The sequence below is a fragment of the Cryptomeria japonica genome, chromosome 11 (assembly GCF_030272615.1).
Source record: "Cryptomeria japonica chromosome 11, Sugi_1.0, whole genome shotgun sequence".
In the NCBI taxonomy this organism is placed as follows: Eukaryota; Viridiplantae; Streptophyta; class Pinopsida; order Cupressales; family Cupressaceae; genus Cryptomeria; species Cryptomeria japonica.
This window is the reverse complement of record NC_081415.1, coordinates 51,404,886-51,423,454: the sequence shown is the minus strand read 5'-3', so window position 1 is coordinate 51,423,454 and position 18,569 is coordinate 51,404,886. Positions and strand designations below refer to the sequence as shown.

The 18,569-nt window shown below is 41.1% G+C and overlaps 1 protein-coding gene across 1 annotated transcript in view; it reads left to right on the top strand.

Moving 5' to 3' along the window:
* Window positions 1-14,822, top strand: part of LOC131051407 (uncharacterized) — a 36,335-nt gene extending 21,513 nt beyond the window's left edge. Inside the window, exon 3 of the mRNA XM_057985928.2 lies at window positions 14,568-14,822. Coding sequence (XP_057841911.2) covers window positions 14,568-14,684 — 117 coding nt within the window. The 3' untranslated portion in view covers window positions 14,685-14,822. The remainder of the gene's footprint in view (window positions 1-14,567) is intronic.
* Window positions 14,823-18,569: the final 3,747 nt, after the last annotated feature.

Genomic DNA, 18,569 nt, shown 5'->3' with positions numbered 1-18,569 from the left:
AGGCGCTCCTCCCAGTCATCCTTCGCCACTTCGCAAGACTTATAAATCACTGACATGATTATTTTATTGGTTGCCTCAGCCTGCCCGTTCACCCGCGTATAGTAGGGGCTTGATAAGGAGTGGAAGATTTTGAACTCTGTTGTTAGCAATCGAATTATGTGATTTACAAAATGTCCTCCTTTGTCACTTGGATTGGAATCCCATACCGCGTAATGATGTGTTCATAGATGAATTTTGCTCTATTGATCGCCGAATTGTCCGGTAAGGCCCGTGCCTCCACCCACTTGGTCAAGTATTCTGTTGCCACTACAATGTATCTGCATCGTCGGGCTCTACTTGGTTTTAATGGTCCGATGAAATCCAATCCCCATCTCTTAAACAGTTCCTGGGCATTCGATGGGTTGAGGGGCATAAAATCCCTCTTTAATGGCCGTTCGACCCCTTGGCATGTATCACAGCTCGTCACCCACTCTCTGGCATCATTATGTAGTGTCGGCCACCACAGTCCTGCCAACAGAACTTTCCTGGCCGTGGTGTCGGGCTCCATGTGTCCACCTACGGGCCCTTCATGTGATTCCCTTAGGACGCTCTGAATTTCCTCTTCTAGGACGCATCGTCGTAGGATCTGGTCGGGTCCCATTTTGTACAAGAGGCCATTAATGAGTTGGAATGTCCTGCTCCTCAGTATCAGTTTCCTTCTTTCTCTTGGTGGCATCTCCCTCGGAAACCGTGATGTCGACAAGTATTCCCCCATGCTTGCGTACCAGGCGGGGAGAACCCCGATGCGAAATAAGTGAGTGTCTGGAAAATCTTCATTCACTCCTTCGGCTGGTTCTCCTGACTGGATTCTCGACAACTGGTTAGCTATCACATGGCTCTTCTTAGGTCTTACGATAATGTTGAATGTAAATTCCTGCAGCAATAGTAGCCATCGGCTAATTTGTCCTTGGATAATTGGCTTGTTTACCAGGCACATTAACGCCTGGTGCTCCACATAAAATGTGAACGGGGTGGCTAGCAAGTAATGTTGAAATTTCTGGACGGAGTACACCATCCCGAGGGCTTCCCTTTTTGTGGTGCTATAATTTTTCTTTGCCTTCGACAGGAGTTTGCTTGCAAAGTAGACTGGGTGATCTAGCCCGCGGTCGCCAACCTGCGCCAGTGTGGCCCTTATGGCAAAATTGGATGCGTCAACGTGTACGTGGAACTCTGTCCCGGTTAGGATATGTTAGGATTGGTGCACCCACCAACCGTGACTTCAGTTCTTGGAAGGCCTCTTCCTGAGCTGTCCCCCATGTATACCGTTCACCTTTCCTTGTCAGCTTGTCCAGAGGGCAGGATACTCGAGCAAAATTTTTGATAAATCGCCTGTAATACCCTATGTGTCCTAGGAAGGATTTGACTCCCGTGACATCTGTCGATGCCTCCATTTCCACTATCACCCGAATCTTGTTTGGGTTAGTCTTGAGTCCAGCCTTACACACTATGTGTCCTAACAGCTTCCCTTGAGGCACCATGAATCTGCATTTTTTGGGATTGAGTACTAGGCGAGCTCGCCTGCATCTCTCCATGCATTCGCCAAGTGCGGCCAGATGTGTATCTTGGTTATTGTAGATGGACCAGTCGTCAAGGAACGCCCTGAAGTTCCCTACTGACATCTTTTCAAATATGTGAAGGATTATCCGTTGAAATGTCGCTGGCGCATTGCATAATCCGAACGACATTCGATTATACGCGTACATGCCATCCTCCACTATGAAGGTGGTTTTTAATTTGTCCTCTTCGGTAATGGATATCGGGTTATACCCAGAAAATCCATCCATAAATGAATAAATTTCATGACCGGCCACTTCCTCCAAGATGCTATTCGTAAATGGTATTGGAAACGGGTCTTTTATGGTGATCGCGTTAAGGCATCTGAAATCCATGCAGATTCGGATCTGGTTTGCCTCCTTTTTAAGGGATATCACTATGGGCGACACCCACTCGTTGGTCTGCACTTTAAAAATGATCCCGGCTTCGAGCATACGTTCAATTTCATCATTCACTCTCGCTGCATAGTTTTTATTCATTCTGTATGGCCTCTTCCTTATAGGTACGGCCCCAGGTACGAGTGAAATTTGGTGTACGCACAATTCTGGTGGCACCCCTTTGAGGTCCTTATACGTCCAAGCGAATACATCCTTGCATTCCATGAACATTTTAAATGTGGCGGCTTTCAAGACTGGATTCCAGTCGTCGCCAACCAGGATGTTCCTTGGCTCTGCTTCCATGCCGAGGTTTGTAGGTTTTACGGACTCTTCGTACCGGATTGGTTTCGTCATGTCAAACTTGTGCGCTGGTACTTCGTTGACCGGGGCATCCCCTAAGGTGTATTCCTCGTATGTTGGTGGAAATTCGTTCTCGTCCGGTTCCTCGTCAACCTGCAACATGTTGCACCCATATAGCAGCTTGTAGTCCTCCATTTGCCAGTGGAAGAGCCCATTAAGGGAATTGGTCTCGTCCTCGAAACATCCTTGGATTCCCAGGATGCTTCCTCGTTCTGTTCCCTTCCGTACTTTCCTTCGTCAAATCCGCCCTCGCTGTCTGATTCCGATTCTGACGCGAGTTCTTCACTCACAAGTTGTGTTTTTAGGTCGATAATAAATTTTCTCCCGACTTTCTCCATTGACAATGTGTTACGCTTCCAGTTGTGATTCACTTTGGTTGCCATCAACCACCCTCTGCCCAGAATGGCGTCGTATCCTTTCTTGGCGAGCGGAATCACCACAAAGTTGAGGACAAATGGTTGTGTCTCGATGGTCACTTGTTGCACCATGAGCGTTCCAAGGGGTTTGATACCATGTTGATCCGCTCCCAGTAAGTTGAAGGTTGACGACCATAGTGTCGGCTTGCCAAGCTGCTTCCAGGTTTCTTCCGGAAGCACATTCACTCCCGACCCGCCGTCGACAATAGTGTCAGTCAAAATGGTGCCAAGTATTCCCATTTCTACCATCGCTGGGTGCCGGCCTCCGTATAGTGTCAGGACCAATGGGTCTGTAGGTGTTCTGTCGGAAACATCCGTATTTCGGGTCGCCTGACTGTGTGGAGTTACTTGTACCGTACGTAGGAGTGCCGTACGTAATTGCGACATCGTTTCCAGGAGGTCCTTCATTTTCACAGGTACTTCAATTTGCAGCATTTGCTTCAGGATATTTTCCTCGGCCTCAGAGCGGAAAGTACTTGCCGCTTCCTGGGTGTTCCCTTGTGCCAACATTTCCTTCGCTACTTCAGCCTTTGCCTCTAGCGCCCGCTGCTTCTCCATGCGGGGGTTCGGGTATGTAGCCTTCTTTGCCTGTGACCGTGTGATTGCCAATACCCGTTCCTCCGTCCTGTCAATGTTGAGCAGGTTCACTCCAGACTTTGGGCAAGTTCCATCATCGTGGTCTCCAGGCCCACACCACTTGCATAGTTTTTGTGAAGTTTCTTTTGAGGTGCATTCCCTGGCGAAGTGGCCCCATTGATTGCAGGCTCGGCACTGGATCATTGGCCGTCCCTTTGCATCATATTGGATCCGGCTCCTATTATTATTATTGGTCTTCCCCCCTCGCCGGTTGTTCCGGTATCCGCCCGATGATGCACTATTGTTGGTGGTTTGCGAAGTTCCGATGACCGACTACTCTTGCGTGAAGAGAACTTGTTGGCTCCTGGTTTTCATATTGTAGGGACATTCCTTTGTCAAATGTCCCGCAATCTGACAAATGTCGCAGAAAGCCTTCTTGGGGTAGGACCCCTTGGTGTGTCCGACACTCCTACAGTCGGTACACCACACGTCGTTTTCTTCAGTCTTACTTGTACTCCTCTTCATGGCTTTGAATTCTTTCAGCATTTGTTCCATGTCCTTTTGGAGAGCGTGCACCTTTTTACTGGATTCGCCACTGCTGCTGCTATCCCCGTTAGAGTCTTCATCGTCAGATGAATATTTATTACTTTTCTTCTTCTTTGATGTTTTGTATTCGCTCTCTAGGTCCATCGCCCTATTATAGGCGTCGTCATATGATGTCGGGGGTACAATTTTCATCTTTTTTCGTAGGGAGAATTTCAATCCTTCAACGAACCATCGTTTCTTCAATCCCTCTGTTGGTTGGCTTTCCATTTTACCCAGCAATTCCTTCAGCCTCCTGCTGTATGCCCGTACTGTCTCCTTGGTACCTTGTTTGGTACTGTATATCTCCATTACAATTTCATTGTCATCACGGAGCAACCGAAACTCCTTCGTGAATTCCTTCTGTAGATTGGCGCACGTGGCCACTTTTTGCTTGTCCACATCGGAGTACCAATCTATGGCAACTTCACGTAATGTGGCTGGGAACTACTGTACCTAGTCATCCTGGTTTGTCACTCTGTTGGCGGACCAAATGGTTTCACATGTACGACAGTGCCGTAAGGGGTCTTCCTTGCCGTCCCCTGTGAACTTTGGCAATTTTTGTTTACTTGCCATCCCGGGTTGTCTTCCTGGGGGTGGCTGTGCTTGTGTTTGAGACCCTGCACTGCTTCCGTAGGTGGTGTGTCTTGCGTGGGCGACTGGAGGTACGGTGTTTTGCCTGTCATGTGTGGCACCTACACTCGTACGGTTGCCCTCCCCTTCGCTCTCACCCGTGCCCACTCCTGATTCCTGTTGGTGGTCTTCACTCCGTGGTGTAAGGGATAAGTTTCTAAACTGATCCCGAGTCTCTTCGACTAGATTTCACCGTAACCTTGTTTCTTCTAGAAACTCTTCGTGGCTCCACGTCCTACGATGCTCTGGCGACGCATAGAAATTTTCGTCGGCTTCTGCACCCTCTGTGACACCTCCTTGGTTCCCCTCGGGCCACCCTTCGGCAGGTCGTCCTTCGGCAAGTTGCCTCAGCCTCCGTCTACGTTCTACACATTGCTCTAGAATCAAGGCCCTCTGCGCGGCCTCCCACTCATCCGTTTCTGCTTTCTTATTTCTATCTTTATTCAAAAGGTTGGGCATTAATTGCCATACATTTCCATACTTCGCAATACAAAAATACGTCTTTATTAATTCATTTGTTGGATACAATCTTGTGTCAATGACACTTTTATTTAAATATATAAAGTTCAAGTTTCAATTCCCTCCTAGCCTGGCGCCATCCCGTTCCGCTTCCCGTCGATTGCTGTCTTCGTATTGTTGCAGGATTTGTTGGCGTCGCTCTTCCTGGGCAGTCTCCTCCAGGGGAGCTTGTTGTGCCAGCGATGCTTGTGCAAGTAACCAGGGAAGATGGTTCATCAGCCGATTTACTGCCGGGCTCACCTCCAACGCTGTCCACATGGCACTGGGTGGGATTTCCGCCTCCGTCGCCTCTCGTCGGATGTAGATCTGGATGGCTTCCTGGAGCAAAATTGAAAATTCTCTTGTTGTCGTATCTTCTCCTGTGTAAAGTTCTGTTCGCGCGTCGTTGGCCTCTGGGTTTATTTCACCAATGGGTAGGCCCATCGAGTCCTTGCACCATCCGCATCTTTCGTTCCCGAGTACGTCTAGGCAACGGAGCCAAATGTTTGCCCTCTCGGGTGAATACTTAAAGCATAAAGTACGTAATGCAGAATAATGCCATAGATATCAGACAAGTATCAGATATGTTATTCCATTCATAATTCGTGTGTTGCAAGTTACATTCTGAAGTATATAAAGATACCGAGGGGGTGCGAGCCCTCTCAGGTGAATACTTAAAGCATAAAGTACGTAATGCAGAATAATGCCATAGATATCAGACAAGTATCAGATATGTTATTCCATTCATAATTCGTGTGTTGCAAGTTACATTCTGAAGTATATAAAGATACCGAGGGGGTGCGAGCGCCAACCGTCGCACCGCAACTACCACCCCTCGGTTGCCAACTAACCACAACAATTACACATAATTAACTAGTCCTATTTCCGTGTACAATAATGCGGCTAACAGCAGATTCCATGAATATTTCTTTGTGGAATCATTTTCCAAGGCACATCTGGAAAATGTTTCCTTGTTTTCCAGCACTACGTGGAAGACTCAGGAGGCCGTGACAGATTGGGAGAAGTTTTTCTCCAAGTGCGAAGAAGATATTTCCTTGCTGGAATTTCAAATGGAAAATGTGCCAAGCGTCTCCGTAGGAGAATTGGACGTAGTTATTGCTAGATTCATCGCAGTTGCCATTAATGAGCGAGATAATGGTCGTCCATTTTTGGACGAGAATCTTTTGACTGCATGAGGTAGTGGTGCATTCATTGCTGGAATATTTGACCAAGTGGCAGTTGAGTCAATGCATGGTGAAGGTAATGAAGCATTTATTGCATATGGCCAAGCATTCAGGGCATAATGGGCGGTTTATTGCATGATGGAGCATTTATCACATTGGGTGAATTTGAAAGAAATTGTGCATTTAATGCATAGTGGACGCCATTTTTGGTAGGAATATAATTAATTGATAATGTGCATAATGGGTCGTTAATGTTTATTCCCACCTTGTTGCATCGTGTGTGGAATCTTTTGGGTTAAACCCTAATTAGGGTTTGCATGTCATCAAGGATGGAGGCCTATATAAGGGGGTGACCCCTTCATTTGTAAACAAAGGAGATTGTTGCAATAAGCTATTGATGTGATAAATTGTAATACATTGTTCTTTGATGGTGTATACTTGTCTCATTTCATAGCTTGCATGGTTTCACTTTCCTCATAGTAGATTTATTTCAAGTACTTAGGCGAACGAAGTTGATTGCAGTGTTATAAGGAGAAGATCATATGCTCATACCTTTTGTTGATAGCTGATTGTTATCAACAGTGAAAGGTTGGACTGAGCCATTTTATGTGTGCATTTAATCCAAATTATTGAATGGATATTGTTCTCTGATGGTATTCGTTGATGATTTGAAATGTTTCAATCACAACCCATGAAGATTGCACACGCTTCATGTAGTTGTCTCAATGTGGCGAAGTGAAGTGTGCTTGATCCTATCCCAAACATTGCTATTTATTGAGTTCTTAGTTTGAGAGTAGTTTTCTAAACCCTCTCATTTACTTTCAGCATTATTCAATCGAAAAAGTCCACCCCCGCTGAAAAAAGAGCCATTCATAGCTAAATCATTCACGTAAACTCTCCTTGAAAGTCATAAATTTGTCTTAATCTTCTTCAAGTGTGCGTAAGTCCCCTTGGATTACCAGCTACATCACCGCACGAGCCTATATCCACATAAAGTTGCTAGTACGCAGTCGGAACCTTGGAGTCATTGTATGATCTTCTTGCAATCTTAGCATACATTTGACTTGATCAAGAGAGGATAAGGTAGAAGTTGGGAAACTTTATTCAGTGTTGGGCATGGTCACAAAACGCATGTCAACGCCTCCTAGATGTTGTTGAGTTCCATTTGATATCTTCATTCAAATGTAGATCTTCATGTTGAGGTCTCAAGTACCTTGGAATGTGAATGCTGTCCATCTTCACATCGTTGTTCTCTTGTATCCATTTCCTTGAATCACCATGAGCTGATCCCTTGCATGTATTAAATCACTTTCAAGTGGTGAAGCTCCTCCTTTATACCTTATGACTGCTTGCATCAAACTTCATGTCAAATTTGATCAATTCACTGATGTGGGAAGTCAATTCGCTATGTTCTAAAGACTTTGCCTTGACTTCCAATCAAAATTATCTTTCACTTATGAGAGGGAATTTGCTGTAACAGAGATCAGTTCGCTGTGAAAAGTGATCAAGTTTGATGCCTCCAATGACCTCGCCTTTATTCCAATCTTAGTCGCATTCAATTAAGGGAAAGAATTCACTGTGTCTTCAAATCAGAATCCCTTTTTGTTGACCTCCCTTTTGCTCTGATGGAAATCGTTGTGTATGGAGGATGAATTCGCTTTTACAAAACATCAACAAACCTGACTGAAAACGCAGTCCTCAGTCAAAGGATGCATGATTGCCTTAAGTCGCCCATATGCTTAGGCAAAGGATATAATATCCTTAGGCTAGACATGCTGTACCTCACTTCATCCTAAAGACTGGGATGAAGTGAGGTACAAGAATCCAAAACCGGATCAAGGAACCTAGTCTTTGATTACCCATGCTGTACCTCACTTCATCCTAAAGAGATAGCCTTGTCTTGATTACGTCTTGGCCACCTGAGATACTACACTTCTTCCAAATGAAAGGCTAATAGCGAAAAGACTTTATAACTATACTAGAAAGCAGAACAAAGTGGGGGTCCCTATTTGCAATGGGGCAATGTGTGAAAACGTCATAACACTACCCAAAGTGGTGATATGCCACCAAGTATATACTGCTCAAAATGAGATCTTCCGTCAATTATTGACATTTCATATGTAAGGGGTCACCATGGTAGGAGGGGCCAATGCAAATAACAAAAAACAATGATTAAAAAAAATAGAACGAGAAATTGTTTTTTTTTGGGGGGGGGGGGCATGGTTTTAAGGTGTCACGAAGGCCATGAATAATGGAGGCCGCTTTTATAAAGGCCACCATGTAAATGGGCCATTACTTAAACAAAGCTGCTATGCCAAAGGCATTAGTAGTGCATTATGTGGCCCCTAATGGTTTCATAGAGGTTGTGGCTATGAATGTGGGGCCCATGCGATATAGTGCCAGCCAAAAAAAATTTGCAGGTATACATAGGTGAAGTATATATCAAAGTTTCATGGACATGGATACGGATATGGATACAGATATGGCCTTTTTTGAAGACCCCTAATATGGATATGGCTGGAAATGACGTTCATAAGAAACCCATACACATATTTAACACAATTTTCCAAGTTATTAGAGGATATTTTCATTACTTTAAAAGTAATATAGATAAATAACTGCTACATACATAATTGTAAGTTGTTTTAACAATTTAATGGGTCGCTGAAATAAAAATAAAATTCATTTGTCTTCCTCATTTGGTGTCGGTTTCATTTATGCCAAAAAAATTTAAAAATTGCATGAGTGAAGTTCTTTAAAATTAAGTTTAGGAAGATTTACGTCAAATTAAAAAAAATAAAATCATACTGTATCCAGCACAGCTGGAAAATCAAGGTTTTTTGGGCACGTGTGGGTACAGCATCTGATTTGTATCGACGTCATATCGGATATGGATACGGGGATACATGTGCCCAAGGAGGGGCATATGTGAATTCGGCTACTCTGGTGTATATACACACACACACATTGATTGATTGCTATATATACAAAAAATAGGATCTGAAGAAGAAGTCAGACTTTTACAATTTATGTATGGTCTTAGACATTATGTTTGGGAGCCAATTTTTTTGCCTCTGGAGATAGAGCTAGACATAGAATTGTTTATAGTTGATCCTAGCAGATTTGAGCCTTTCAGAACAATGGCATGGTCCATTTTGAAGAGCAGTTTGCTTCCTACAAAAGATTTCTGCAACAATCAATCTTCAATTGGTCAGCTTCACATTGTCCAATTGAGACAAAAATTGCTGACCAATTGAAGATTGATTTTTGGATACAATGATTAGTTCATGATAGCTCCACCATTCACCAAATCTTCCATAAACTTATCTAAATCATAAATGCTTTCATAACCTAGAAAAAGACTAGCCGTATGACATTTTAGCTTTCATACCATGTTAGAATTTATCATATATAGCAAATCTTCTCAGGCCCTAATGCATATGAACTAATCGCAAAATGAAAATAAAATGATTAAAGATAACTCTATTCAAAATAATGTAACTAATTACAAAGAGTATTATACAAATATGAAATATATAGACAGGGTGTTAAGTCAAACTAGTATGATAAACAGAGTCTAACTCATCCTAGACTAGATAAGTGTTGATCAGGTGCACAAATCAAGGCACGTGGCAGATTGACACAATTACCTAAGTGTGCTTAAATAGAGTAAATAAATAAAATATAAATAGTAATCATCTAGTCTTGTGAATTAACATGAACCTAGCCTAGTGAGATAATGTTGTATTACTCTTAACAATAGCAATAAGTTTAGGATGTAGAATTTTAGTGGGGAAACTCGCTTGCACATGACATTGACCATTTAGTTTTGTGCATATTTTGAGGGGAGTGCTTTGATACATTAACAGACATACTGACAAATTGTGTAATCTTCTGTAAGTTGGGTTCCTGCCAACCACCTAGCTTATTACTCATCTTTCTATACACTTACCACTTATCCCGTTTTGCCATATTCACATACCCTTATACTATTGCTTTATTTAGTTACTTATTACTCCTATGCTTACATTCGTTCCTATGCATATGCTATCCATTTCAATCTAACCCTTTCTTTGCCTTGGGACTTGTTCGTTATTGTGAGGTTGTCCTTGCAGATGCAAACTCTTCCTGTGCTGATTTAAAATTTTAAATTCAAATCTGACCAGCTTCCTACTTTACCTTGCCCACCTAGAGCTGTCTAAACACAAATTTTGAATATGTTGGTGTTTGTTTATAAAGGTATTCAATGCAGTAATTGTAATCAATTAAAAATCATCGAAAGAAAAGAATAAACAATTGCATCAACACACTTCGGTTGGTGTACTAATATGAATCTATCATTTTATAATCATTCTAGGAGCATTTACATGATTGAAGAGTGAAGCCCTTAGTTTGTCTACTCTCAAGGGGTTTATCACAGTGAACAATCCTCATGATTTGGTTGTATGACAACCTAGCAAAGGTAATTATCAACACTGTTGGCCCTTGCAAATATCAAGAAAATATTGAAAAAATCAATGTACCTCAAACGGAATGAAGAAAAGCAGTCTACAGATCACATAGGGTGAGTTTGTAGTACATGAGAAATTTGCAGTCACAGATTTGACCTTTCATCCCTAGACTGAATCTTGATCCCAAGGTAATTATCTATCTAATATTAACTGTTCCTAATCCTGAGACTTTTTAGATCCAAATCGTATTCCTTCTTTATTCTTTCATCCATTATTAAGCTTAATACATTTATTTTCTATTTATATTTTCCACATTCAGTTAATACAAATTATCCATGTTCAGCTTTCATTTCTTTACCTAGGCTGAGTTGTCTTGGAAATCAAGTAGGTAGTGGTTTTCACAATGTGTCAAATTATGTGATGTTCTATCCATTCACACTCACGGGAGATGGGCTCTTGTGAACACTCATAACATATGGTCAATGAGTTGACTCACAAACTACACTGTTGAATTTTGATAAAACATCACATAATGTGACACTACAAAAAAATATCACCTACTTGATAATGAATAAGCTGAGAAGCTCTATAATGAACAAATTAATGTTTCATAAGGCACGACACTAGCTGAAGGTTTTACAAGTGAGGTGACAAATTAATTGGGCTTGATCTTGGGGGAAAATCCATGGTTAAGTGTGCTTGAGTTGGAGTAGGACTAGGACTAGGCTTGGTATTTTCAAAGAATATGTTAAAATTGACTTGAAATTTTTTTTCAAATACAAAACAAATGTAGTATGGTTTCAATTGGCTTCTAACAACAAATTATAAAACATTATTGTAAATGACCACTGCACTCATCATCATATTTTCAAAAAATCCAAACCAATGCTACCTTCAAGGGGTTAAAAACATAAAGCAAGTTGTCATTGAATCCAATCTTGATCACTGCAAACTTTGCCACTAGTTTCATTCTGGAATTTAATGCTTTGGGCATAACCAATAGAGTTTTTGATTGTAAACATCAATCTACACATTTCTCTTGAAAAGCAACATAAATCTCTAAATGACAAAAAAGTGCTTGCAATCATGTATGCTATATACTGACAAGGAGGTAATACTATTTGCATGGTACAATTTTTCACATTCAACAAAATTTATCCAATTCATTGTAATGTTTGCTTCAACTTGGAGAGCGGGCCCTAATCCTATTTGCCTCCATGTTAAAATTTTGTTTTTTGTGTATTTTTAGCAATGCCCCTGTGCTTTGAAGAGGCATAGTTTCTAGGAAAATATGGCTAAATCCCTCCGTCGGTTTATTGAGGGTCGATTCCATTTGTAAGGTTTTGCCTAATCTTCACACTGGTGTCTTTGCTTCAGCTTTTGGGAAGCACTTTTGGACTTATTGTTGTGATGACAGCCTGACAGGCTTTGTGCCATCATAGATATCTAAAATTTCTGCAATACTTTTCTGAGGCCTTAGGCTCATATTATGGAACATAATATTTGCATATGATGGAAGGGTAATTAATAACATCAAGTACATGAACATTAATTATCCGTGTAACTGCTGAGAAAATTGCACAGAAAAGAATTAGATCGATGTTTTGCCACTATTTGTTGTAAATAGACTTATCTATATAAGGAGCTCCCAAATTGAATCCTTACTCAGCATCCTAGATAAGTAATTCTTTTCTACACAATTTTATAGCTAGCATGGATTGCAGAGTTTGAAGTGTCTGATTTTCCAGTTGCTGTCAAATTACACGGTTGTCATTATATTCTGATAGGTCTTTTGTGAATTAAGCAGTCTCTCTCCAACCAATTATTAGGTTTTCTACATGCATATTGATGTACTATAACATTCTACATTGGAAATTTGGAAATGTTACATTTAAAAGTAAGCCAAGTGGCAGTGAGTGCCTCTTCAAAGGACTCCAGTTTGGATTTACATTTTACATGTAAAAGAACCTTTAACCTTATGCCCTCTTGTTCAAAATTATAAACATTGGAATCACAAAGAAGTAAAAGAATTGTAACTCACCGTACTTGTCTGTACGTTAATGGAAATAACCAGGTTTTAATAACAAAGAGGATTCACCCGTCCCGGTTTCCAAGATTCTAATACTACATTCATAATAATTTCATATCTCATCTGGTCAGCAATATAATGTCAGCATCTTAAGCCATGCCATTTTTTAAAAACTCATTTTACTTGGTTATATCTCTGTAAAGGTAACCATTTTGTTTGCATGGAGGATTTGCCAAGTATGTAATTTGCTTCAGCTATCAAGATTTCATCAAGGTTCTTATTTGATGAAATTTCCCTTGTATAATTCATACAAGGAGCAAGGGATGAAGTGCATAGCATGGAGACTTGGACTTTGTGAAAATCAGCAGCTCATCTTTGATTCATAGTCAGACTCAGTGCCAAACCCCGGCAAATATGCTAAAATCCATTGAAAAATAAGGAAAAACTTATTATTTTGCATCTCATATCAAAATAACTTCAAAAGTCATAGTAGCATTACTTGGAATCAAGATTTACTGGGCCTACCAAAAGTGTAAGTTAATGCTCTTTTAATTGATGCAGCCCAAAAGATTTTTTTTATGTATTTGGAATCAAGATTTATTGGGCCTACCAAAAGTATAAATGGAATCCAATTACTCAGGAAAAAAGTTAATGCTCTTTTATTTGGTGCAGCCCAAAAGATTTCTTTTATGTATTTTAAACTAGAGTGGGGGTTTGGGGGTGGCTTCCCCCAGTGGGGCCAAGGAGCAGCACCCCCGGTGCATTTGAGGCCACAGGGACCTTAACTAAAATTTAAAAAAAAAAAATAAAAAAAATATATATATATATATAAAATATATTTATTATGTCCTATACATGTATAAATGATTGAATATATGCTTTTTTATAATTGCTAAATCTGGTTAAATTTGTCGAGGGAATCTTGAAAATGTGCCCCATCTGCATCCACTACTGTATCTGTTTCCATTCAACTCTGGTGAAAACAGTTTGAAAGCAAATGGGTAAGTGAAAATTAGCTCAAAATGGGCTTGTGAGTGGTTTAAAGTGTTGGGGCCAAGGAGCAGCATCCCCGGTGAATTTGAGGCCACAGGGACCTTAACTAAAATAAAAAACAAAAAATATATGTAAAAGATATGTATAAATGATTGAATATATTTACTTTTTTATAATTGCCAAATCTGGTTAAATTTGGTTGAGGAGATCTTGAAAATTTGTCCCATCTGCATCCACTATTGTATCTGTTTCCATGCAACTCTGGTGAAAACAGTTCGAAAGCAAATGAGCAATTGAAAATAAGCTCAAAAATGGGTTGGTGAGTGGTTTAAAGTGTTAAGCCAATTTAAGGGTTGAGAATGATTGTTCTTTTTACTGAGTGGTGGCCCTGCATACTCACCAAGTCCAGGCTCAGGACTGAGAGACCTGCGAATTTAATCCATAGACTTGACTAGGGTGCCTCAGACTCAAACTCAGATTCACAAGTCTGGGCAAGTCCTTGGCAAGTCTCAACACTATGGATGAACATAATTTGGTTATTTTGTCAAGCTTGTCAATTGGATGTTGATGGCCACCAATTTTATTTTGACCAACTTTCTCTAGATTGAGATTTTGGAAGGGTATAAAGATGTCAGTTATTTCAATTAAACGTTTTACTTGTACATGATACACATCTATGCATATGGATAAATATACATGGATGTGTGTGTATTTTTCTGTGTTTGGTTGCTTGGATTTAAACAAACACCATATGGTTCAAATGTAATAGGTTCATTTTAGGAAAAATCTTGTGTTGCAATAATCTTTTGTTTAATTTGTTATTTGTCTTGGAAACAGAATATGGTTCTGATATTTACAAACTGCATCTTGTGTAGATTCCAGAACCATTATTTAGTAAGAAGATTTGTTCAGAACTCGGACATGCCTGGAATATTGCCATTGACAAAAGCTTGGGTTCTGTGATTGCATATCTTAGTTCTCGTGGATGGTGATGACTGATTTTTTTTTCCATATGAGGATACTTGAGAGCATGCATTTTCATGGCTCTCTGATTTTAACATGCAAAAGAACTAACAAGAAAACTGTCATTGAAGCAAACATTTTTATATGATTTCTTGGTCTCTTGGATATCTTTGCACAGACAGCTTTTACATTAGCATAGCTTTAACATGTCTGCATCATATTTAATGTTTGAATATCTGTCACTAAAAGAAATTGGCAATGCTTATTTTTCATGTGCAATTTGACAAGCAATTCTTTCTTGTTTCTATCAAGGGAGGGGCAATAGCTGGGCAAGGTCTTATTGTTGGTATAGTACTTGTGATTATGGGATTTAGTCTTGTAACATATTTATTCTATAAATTGTTAACAACTTTTCTCAATGTCAATCAACAAATGACCAATGTTTGTCAAGATGGACACTTAAAAGAACACATGGGAACTTATGAATGACATTAAAAAATTATAAATACATTCATTAACAAGCGTAATAAATATGTTTTTGCTTTACACAAAATATCATAACTATCTAATTTAAGTTTGTTAGTTATAAAATAAGGAGTTCATGTGAACAAGATCTGTTATGTGAGCAAGTAGTGGTGTGGCAATTCACATGCATTGGAGTACTTAATATTATATGTTTGTCCCATAATAAATAATTTAATTTTGAATATAAGTATCTTAAATAAAAATATGATGTTTTTTTTATTATAAAAAATAAGTAGTATTTTGTGTTAAACTATTGATTCATGTATGTTGGATATGAAGGTTAAAGATAATGAGATTCATGATTATCAAAGGATGTTGAGATCATTTAAGTTGCATAGAAGTTATATTTAAAATAAGAATATGATGACTTCAGAACAAATGATATATTTGGTTTTTGATTCAAAAAGCAGCGACATCTAGGGCGTTGACCCTTAACATAGTCTATGACTATCAACAAACACAACAACAAATGGGAGCAAGCCCTAAACGAACAACTTTCAGACCTTCAACAACCCAAACCCAGCCCAAGGGGGGAATGAACACTCGAGCCTTGACAAGGGAGCGTTTGGGGGGGTGGTGGGGAAGGCTTCCCCTTCCGCCTGCGACAAACAACCATCTAGATGATACTATCATTGGTACCATCAAAAGAATGCTCAAGTGGTAAGGATCTTGCTTGGAAACCATCAGAGCCAAAATTATGTTGTTGTGGGGCAGCAACTTGCTGTAGCGAAGCAGTAGGGGGCTGCAAGGGAACAACAACAGGCTGTTGCAAAGGAGCGGCATTAGGAGCAGAACCAATAGGTGAAGAGCGGAGCTGCGAGTCAAGGGTGATAGTAGGTGAGTCCATGAGGGTGGGAGGGGCCACAGTTTAATCAACAGTAGTAAGAGGCACCTCAACCTCTCGAGAGAGGTCATTTGAATCCGTATTAGCAACATGGATGGTCAAATGATTGACAATAGCGTCCATCCACCAGGTAGCGGCACCTTTGTGGTGTGAAATGGAGTAGTTCGAAGCAAGGTGACCTGTAGAGAAACATTTTCGACAACGAAAGGGGAGGCCCTCAAAATCCAGCGGTTGAGTCCAATGTCAATCCTCAACCATGAGAACCACATCTCTTGGAAGAGGCGAGGAGATGTCAATATCAACTAAGATGTGGGCAAAGGTAGTGTGGTCCATTGAAGATGTAGTATCATTAGCCTTTAAGAAACGACAAATAGAGTTGTTGATAGCCTCATAGCAAGAATGCTCCAAAAAATGAAGAGGGAGATTAGGGAGGTGAACCCACACTGAATGCACATTGAGCAGTTTAGTGAGAGGGTTGAAAGAAGTTGTCCAAGGCTTGCAAGAGAGAGAATGCACTCCCTAGGCCCACAACTTACCCAAAACCATATCCTGATCAGCCAGTGAAGTAAAGAAGTAATGAAAAAGCCTTTAGCACAAGGAAAAAGCTCAATATTGTGAGTCACCAAAGGCTTCAAAGAGTTGTTCACCCAGTGATGGAGGTCTAGTAGTGAAGGCCAGAGCCCATAGAATTTGCACACTAAAGCATAACATTGGTAGAACCTAATGTTGTACACCACATCTTGTCCACAAATCACCACAGGGGAGGATTTGGCATAGGAGGGGATGAACCCCCTTAGAGGGTTGGGCAATAGATCTGGCAACAAAAGCAAAGTTGTGCCTACCAACAACAAAAGGTCTGGGTGGAACCATAGCACCTGTAGCTACCAACTAAGAAGCATTACGCAAAGAGTCAACACCAACAACACCATACAGAATGGAATCCACAGGTAGGGGAGGGCACAGACCAACCACAACCCCCACGACAGTTGAGTCCACACAAGGGGGAGTAGAACCATCAACAAGCATCAAGGGCACAATTGAACCAGCACCAACCAGGTTGTTAGCAACCCCCACACGAGAAGGAAGAGGGGGGAAATCTGATGAAGAGGACATGACAAACAAGACAAAGAACTATGTAGTGCCATTGGCAGCTGCAACAATGTCACAAATCACCACGACAAAGGCATACGACAGGGAGAACGCGGACGGGAAAACACCATGGACGCCACCAACACACACCTCCATACCAAACGACATAGGTGCACAACAAACCAGAGTACAAGGTGTAGTGGCAGAGGGTGAGAAGCAGACGAGGGAAGTTGCAATAATAGTCAAGTTGCAACGGAGAGCGGGAGAGGCCATTTCAAAATCATTACTATGATATATTTTGTTTTTGATTAAGGGAGGACTTCCTCTTCCGCTTGCAACAAACAACCATCCAGGTGATACTATCATTGGGACCATCAAAAGAATGCTCAAGCAATGAGGATCCAGCTTGGAAACATCACTAGGGCCAAAGTTATGATATATTTTGTTAAGTATTAGGGGTTCCATAATTAAATTTTGATTGAATCTTTAAAGGACACTTCTCACTAGACATGTTGTGGTGAGTTGTGTAATGACTCACACATCCAAACTTTAGTTGTAGACACCCAAGCCTTGACCATGGCGGGTGGGAAGGACTTCCCCTTCCACCCGCGACAAACAATCGTCCTGGCAATACTATCATTGGGACCATCAAAAGAATTCTCAAGCAGTGAGGATCCAGCTTGGAAACCATCACTAGACCCAAAGTTATGCTGCTGCAGGGCAACAGCCTGCTGTCACGACGCAACAAGGGGGGCTGCAGGGGATCAACAAGTTGATGCAGAGGAGTGGCATCAGGAGCAGAACCAATAGGTGGAGAGCAGAGGCACGAGTCAACAACGACAATAGGTGAGTCCACGGGGGTGGGAGGGGCCATGGTGGAATCAACTGCAACATCATTAGTAGTATGAGGCACCTCAACCTCTCGAGAGAAGTCATCCGAATCTGGATCAATAGCATGGATGGTCAAATGATCGACAATAGCGTCCTTCCACCAGGTAGCAACACCTTTATGACGTGAAATAGAGTAGTCTAAAGCAAAATGGCCCGTAGAGAAACATTTTCGATAGTGAAAGGGGAGACCCTCAAAATCCAGTAGTTGAGTCCAAGGTCGATCCCCAACCATGAAAACCACATCTCCCCGAATAGGTGAGGAGATGTCAATATCAACTAAGATGCAGGCAAAGGTAGTGTGGTCCATTGAAGACGTAGCATCATCAACCTTTAAGAAATGACCAATAGAGTTGCCGATAGCCTCATAGCAAGAATGCTCCCAAAAATGAAGAGGGAGATTAGGGAGGCGAACCCACACTGGACGCACGCTGAGCGGTTCAGTGAGAGGATTGAAGGAATTTGTCCAAGGTTTGCAAGAGAGAGAATGCACTCCCCAAGTCCACAACTTACCCAAAACCAAATCTCGATCAACCGGAGTAGTAAATGAAGCAATGAAAAAGCCTTT